At 34.0% G+C, this 7,156-nt stretch overlaps 1 protein-coding gene across 1 annotated transcript; it reads left to right on the top strand.

Annotated features, from left to right (window-relative positions):
• Nucleotides 1-6,416: 6,416 nt before the first annotated feature.
• Nucleotides 6,417-6,836, top strand: LOC127094372 (uncharacterized mitochondrial protein AtMg00810-like). Its single transcript, XM_051033212.1, has one exon. It carries the CDS (start codon nt 6,417-6,419, stop codon nt 6,834-6,836), a length of 420 nt encoding a protein of 139 aa, XP_050889169.1.
• Nucleotides 6,837-7,156: the final 320 nt, after the last annotated feature.

The raw sequence follows: 7,156 nt of genomic DNA, 5'->3' as shown, positions 1-7,156 counted from the left end.
CCTTTAAGGTTCTTAAGTATTGAGCTTCTTCAATGGTTGTTACTTTCATGTCAAACTTCTGAGGTAAAAATATGATAGTCTTTCTAACCAGCTTTTCTTCTGACATTTGTTCTCCCAAAGCAAAAGAATTGTTGGCTATATTACATTGTCTGATGTTGAAATCGGATATGGATTCATCTTCCAACATTCTCAGATCTTCAAACTTGGTTATGGGGAGCTGTAGCCTTGACATCATATCCTTAGATATGCCTTCATGAGCAGTCTTGATAATCTCCCAAGCTTCTTTGACTTCAATATGAGTGTTGATTAGTCTGAACATATTCTTGTCCACACTATTGAATATAACATTCAAGGATTTATCATATCTAAGCTTCTTTATCTTCATCTTTGGACCAATCAGCTTCAGGCTTTAAGCTTATTAAACTATCTTGAGAAGTGATCACATGATATTTCCAACCTTTAACCACAACCTTCCAAGTTTTGTTTTCAATGGATTTGAGGAAAGCAATCATCTTTGCTTTCCAATAGTCATGCTTTTTTCCATCCAAAATAGGTGGACTGTTGACAGAACCTCCATCCTTAGTGTTATCCATTTGAACAGAAGATACCTTCCTAGGAGCACACCCAAACAAAACATGGTGTCTGCTCTGATGCCAATTAAAATTCTATTCATGAGGGGACAAATAGTAGACACGATGTTGGGATAACTGGTCAAACTTCTTAAACTAGCAAGACAAAAATATAACAACAATAATAATACAATGCAAAAAGCAATAAAATAACATGAGAGATTGGTAACCTAGTTCGGTGAAACCACACATACGTCTGGAGGGCACTCTACCCAATAAAGGAAGTTCAAAATTAGTAAAATTAGTCTTATAAGAAAATCAAACCCATGATTTTCAAAGCCTCTTCCTAATCTTAGTGAATTTCTATTTAGGACTCCCCCTAAATATGGGATCCCCCCTCACATTCTTCGATCACTAGCCCCTAGTGATCAACTTAAATAGCAACTCTATTGATTGCTGAATTTATAACTCAACTAAGACAAATCAACAACTATGTCAAGTTACTAAAACATAGAGTGGTGTACACAAATAGACTCAACACCAATACAATATTAATGTGGAATACAAGAAATAACATACCCAAAAAAAATCTAGGCACAAAGAACTTAATCTTGTGCACAAAACTCATGCCTAAACATGAGAATTGAGTCTCCTTATATAGCAATATCTTATGGTTTTTTCTCTTTGGATATATGCATTAAATTCATCCAAAATAATAGTTGAATCTTGTTGGATTTGATATTCTCCATAAAAAATCTCGAAAAGATATGATTTGTAATATTCAAATTAAAATTTAAATCTCCATTTAAATTTGATTTAATCTTCAATAGCTATCAAACAAATCAAATAAACATTGCTAAAAATATGCAATAAATAAGATTGAATCTTAATCAGAAATTTCGCACCAAGCAACATCTATCATGACCTACTGACCAGGGCCATATGTTGCACTATGCACATGCTGAAACATCATGTTTCACATGTTGCACTAATACATCCAAATTAACTCTTCTTCATGAATTGTAGATCTTTTTGTAGAGTGAATCTTAGATAGAATAATTCTAAACCAAAATGGAAATACCATCTATCTGTTGCTAGAGACTAGATGTTACAACACACATGTTGGAACATCATGTTCCACATGTGTCCCTTCTTCACCATAAACAACTTAAACAAACTCCATTTTGTTTTGCACAGTGTAACCAATCCCAAAAGAACTAACACGTGAATTGAAATTGAAATTTGAAATTTTATTTTCTTTTATATATAATAAAAGATATGAATTTTGTACATGTTTTGGATTAAGAAAGTTTATTCATAATCAATTTTAGCAAGATTAAATTTGATAAATTTTTATTTCTTCAAGATTCAATCAATCAAAGTTTTACAATCAACATTATTGAAGATTGGCTTCTTGCACTTTTGGATGCTCAATCACGTTCAAGACCTAAACCCTACTTGGCTTTGGAGCTGAACCTTTGTTTCTATTTAAGGAGACATTCTCCTTTGTGAAGAATTAAACCTTGCACTACTAATCTTGACATGTTGATTTATTTTTGAGTCTTGTGTTTGTTTTGTGTAATACTATATCCTGCGTTTTAATTCCAAGTTAGTTGAATAAAGTGTTTGAGTTATAATATTGTTCCACCATTCATATACTTTTGTAATAGTCCAAACTCTTGGGAAAGTGTTTGAGTGAAAGTGAGAGAAGTCTCAGATTCAGGGGGAGTCTGGATCAAAATTCACGGGTAGTATTAGGAAAGAGGCATTGAACTAGGAAAGTTCAAATCATACCAATTTGTAATTCTGACTATTAAGAGTGAATTTCCTTTCATTGGGTTTAACACTCTCCAGACGTAGGTGGTTTTGCACCAAATTGAGTTACCAATTTTTGTGTTATCTACATTCTGACTTTATTCTATCTATTATGTATTATACTTGTCATACACATTGTACCAACATTGTGTATGACATCTTGTTATCCATAGAACATAATTATAGTTGGCATCAAAGTAGGCACCCTGTTTTGGTTGGGTGAAAACCAGGGGTTCTATATATTTTGTTCAAAATGGATAATTCTAAATAAGGAGGATATGTAAATCAGCCACCAATTATTGATATCACGTACTATGAATATTGGAAAGCTCGCATGTCTGCCTTTACCAAGTTTGTGTATAATAAGACTTAGAAAGCAATCATAAATGGATGGACACCCCCAAAAGATACAGTTGAAGGACTGGTCAAAAGAAGAATATGAAGAAGCACATGGCAACTGATGTGGCCTCAATTACATATACAATAGAGTTTACAAGAATATCTTTAGACATATCAACATATGTTCCAGTTTCAAGGAAGCTTGAGAAACTCTCCAAACCACACATGAAGACACCTTAAGGTTCGCATGTCAAGACTTTAACTTGTCACTATAAATTTGAAAATTTGAGGATGAAAGAGGATGAAACTATTGCTGAATTTAATGTCTGTCTACGTGACATTGCTAATAGCTCATTTACCTTTGGTAAAAAATATCATATGAGAAGCTGGCTAGAATAAATCTCATATCTCTTCCTAAGAGGTTTGATATGAAAGTCACAACCAATGAAGAAAAACAAGATGTAAGTACTATCAAAGTTGATGAGCTAATTAGGTCTCTACTCACCTTTGATATGGTTATTAATGATAAATTTGAGAAAATAAAAAAAGTGTGGCATTCAAAGATGACGTTGAAGATGTGAGGAGAAGGTAGATAAGGATAATGATGATAATCTAACTGGATCTATTGCCCTACTTGAAAAAAGATTTGGGAAAGTTATGAGAAGACTTGACAGGAGATAAAGGAAAAATGTCACAACCAATGTCAAAGACAATCTGCCTCCTAATGCCAAAGGCCTCAATCCTCAGTGCAAAGGTAAGGAAGCGGATAAACAAAATAAAGTAAACATAATTGAATTTCATGAATGCGAAGTTTTTGGGCATGTTCAGGAAGAACATACCAACTTATTTAGGAAACAAAACAAGGGATATAATGCTACATTTTCATATGAAGATAGTGAAATAGAAAAGGCCAATAGTGTGGTTGCTTTCACATCTCGTGTAAGATCCAAATCCACTATGCATTATAATGGGGAGTCAAGTGATGAATATATCTATGCCAATGATCTTAATGAAGCTTACAAGGTGTTATATCTCGAGTGGAAATAAGAATGCATAACTAGTTAGAAACAAAAAGAAAAAAAATAATGTTCAACTTCAAGACAAAGCACATCTTACAACCATAATTTTTAAATTGAAGGAACAAGTTAAACACTTGAACTCCAAACATGAAGGTATGTCGAAATATATGTGTATGCTAAATTCTATTTCTAAAACACTTGAGGAAATTCTATACGTAGGAAAGACGAAAAGAGATTCAAAATGAATTGGATTCAAATATGACTCATTGAACGCAAACTTTAAGTTTGTTTGTCCCGTTAAAAAATAATGGATTCATCATGTCAAAATAAAAGTATCAACATCCTATTTGACATCATTACCAACACTATAATGTCTACACCAGAGCTTCATGGGTGTGTCACTATTATGGTCAATAAAGCCATATAAGGCCTTTTTGCTACAAATTGTATGGTAGACGATACTACTATTATTAGCCTCATCCCATATGGAAAAATTCAAAGGATGTTTTCCCTTAATAATTGTGGAAAGCTAAAGAAGAAACTACAAGTCACATAGCCTACACTTTCTTAAGAACTTCCTCTCATGAAGAATGGTATTTTGATAATGGTTACTCTAGACACATGACAAGGGAAAAAGACTACTTGAAAGATCCAAAGTCCTACTTCAATAGATAGGTTACCTTCGATTGTAGAGCTAAAGGAATAATTGTTGGGAAAGTAAAGTTGGATTACCTAGGACTCCCAAGTCTGGATGTTGTTCTCATTGTTGAAGGCCTTACTGCAAATCTAATCAGCATTCGCCAATTGTGTGATCAAGAGTTAAGTTTCAATTTGAATCATTCTAAACGCACATTCACATACAAACGTATGGAAAAAATAATGAAGGGTACCATATCATCATACAATTTCTATATGTGATTTTCTTAAGCAAAGGATCAACTTCAATCATGTATGATCTCCAAGGTGAAATAAACCAAATTGTGGCATAGGAAACTTGACCACCTAAATCTTAGAAGTATGAGGAACATTGCCTCAGAAAAGACCATTATTAGTCTTCCTAATATCAAAGTTTAAGAAGGGAAGATTTTTGGATACTATTAGATAGGAAAACAAACCAAGATGTCACACAAGAAGGTTTAACATCTTACCACCTCCAAAGTACTTGAGTTACTGCACATGGATCCCATGAGACCCATTCAACCGAAAAGTCAAGGTGGAAAAATATATGTTTTTGTTTGTCTTGATGAATTCTCAAGGTACACATGGGTTGACTTTCTCCTAAAAAAATCATATATGTTAACATTTTCAGCGTGAGAAAGGGAAAGAAATTGGTAAGATTGTTCGAATTTGTAGTGATTATTGAAGGGAACTTAAGAACTCTATTTTCTCTAAATTCTACTCATATAAAGGTATAACTCATGTTTTTAGTGCCCATCACCCTCCAAAAAAACGGGGTTGTTTAACATAATAATTGAACTATTCGGGAAATGGGTAGGGTCATGCTTCATGACAAAAATATACTCTATCACTTTTGGGCAGAAGAACGAAAATTGCTTGCGACATTTACAACCGCATGACCATTTAGTCGGGCACCAAAGTTACTCACTATGGAGAGGAAGAAAGTCAAGTGTAAAGTAATTTCATGTTTTTGGTAAAAAAATTATATTCTTGTTGATAGAGAGAGCAAAGACGCAAGTTTGAAACTAAAAGTGATGAAGGAGTTTTCTTGGGACACTCTACAAATAGTAAGGCACACCGAGTGTTTAATAACCGTACATGATCCATGATGGAATATATAAATGTTATTATTGATGAAATGCAAGATGATGATGTTAGTGAAGAAGAGGAGGAGTCTACTACTCCAGAGAAACATATCACACCTGATGTACCAGACGGAGGTATAAACATCATTATATCACCTGAAGATGACAACTCAGAAGGCGTCGAGGATAATGTTCTTGGAAAAAAAGGGTCATTGACAAGAACTCATAAATATCATCCTATAGAAAACATAATTAGATATTTAAATGAAGGAGTCAACACCAAATCCAAGGAAGTGATAGCCAATGTGTGTTTTATCTCTAAAACTGAGCCACAGGATGTCAAGGGAGCCCTCAAGGATGAATAATGGATAAATTCCATGCAAGAATAACTTGGTCAATTTGAAAGAAATTAAGTTTGGGAGTTGGGCCATAAACCAAACTCTTCCAACATTATTGAAACCAAGTGGATCCACAAAAATAAGTCAGGCGAGAATGGTAATGTCATAAGAAATAAGGCTCGACTAGTGGCTCAAGGGTACACCCAAATAGAGGGAGTAGATTTTGATGAAACTGTTACCTTTATTTCTCACTTGGAGGCTATAAGGTTGTTGCTTGGAATATCTAGTGTTCTTAAATTCAAATTGTACCATATGGATGCTAAAAGTGCCTTCCTGAATGGATATTTAAATGAGGAAGTCTATGTTGAACAACCCAAATGGTTCATTGATACTTGTTCACCAAGTCATGTATACAAGCTTTAGAAGGTGCTTTATGGGCTAGAACAATCTCCTAGAGATTGGTATGAAAGACCCAATGAGTTTCTCACGAGTAATGCTTATGTGGGATGAGGAATTGACAAAACTCTATTCCCCAAGAAAGAAGAAGGAAAACTCATGAAATCTCAAATCTATATGGACGAAATTGTTCTTGGAGGAATTAGCTTGGTAGGAGAGCTTACAAACTTTCTTGGTTTTCAAGTTAAACAAATAAAAGATAACATATTTGTTTCCCAAAGCAAGTATGCTAAGAACATTATCAAGATGTTTGGCCTTGAAAATGCTAGGCATAAACATATTCCTGCTTCCATTCATGTTAAAATTACTAAAGATGATCAAGAAGTGAATGTTGATCAAAGTCTCAGTAGAAGTATAATTGGAAGTCTATTGTATCTCACTACTAGCCACCCTGACATCATCTTCTATATGGGTGGGTGTCCTCGTCAGCAAGCCAATCCTAAAATGAGCCATCTCACACAAGTTTTGATTATGGAATCATGTACTCCTATGATACTAACTCCATTCTTGTTAGATATTGTGATACTGATTGGGTAGGTAATGTTGAAGATAGAAAAAGTACCTCAAATGGATGTTTCTTCTTAGAAAACAATCTCATTTCATGGTTTTGCAACAAAAAAAAATGGTGCTTCTCTATCCATGGATCACATGTCAATAGAAAAACAACTTACAAATATTTTCGTTAAGGAATTGAATGCAACACAATTTGAAAAGTTAGGAATTTCTTTAGGGTTTTGTGTGATGGATGTTTTCTAGCAGTCAATGTTGAGGTGGATGGAGAGTAAATGGGCTAGAATCTTGTGAGGGATTTAAGAGGGTTTTTTTTATAATTTTTTTGATCCTCTTGGCAGAACAAT

This window comes from Lathyrus oleraceus, chromosome 6 (genome assembly GCF_024323335.1).
Source record: "Lathyrus oleraceus cultivar Zhongwan6 chromosome 6, CAAS_Psat_ZW6_1.0, whole genome shotgun sequence".
NCBI classification, from domain to species: domain Eukaryota; kingdom Viridiplantae; phylum Streptophyta; class Magnoliopsida; order Fabales; family Fabaceae; genus Lathyrus; species Lathyrus oleraceus.
The sequence above is the reverse complement of the archived record's forward strand: the minus strand, read 5'-3'. Positions and strand labels throughout refer to the sequence as shown.

Excerpts from the sequence above, each read along its gene's own strand:
- LOC127094372 (XM_051033212.1), top strand. The coding sequence starts at position 6,417 with ATGGACGAAATTGTTCTTGGAGGAATTAGCTTGGTAGGAGAGCTTACA.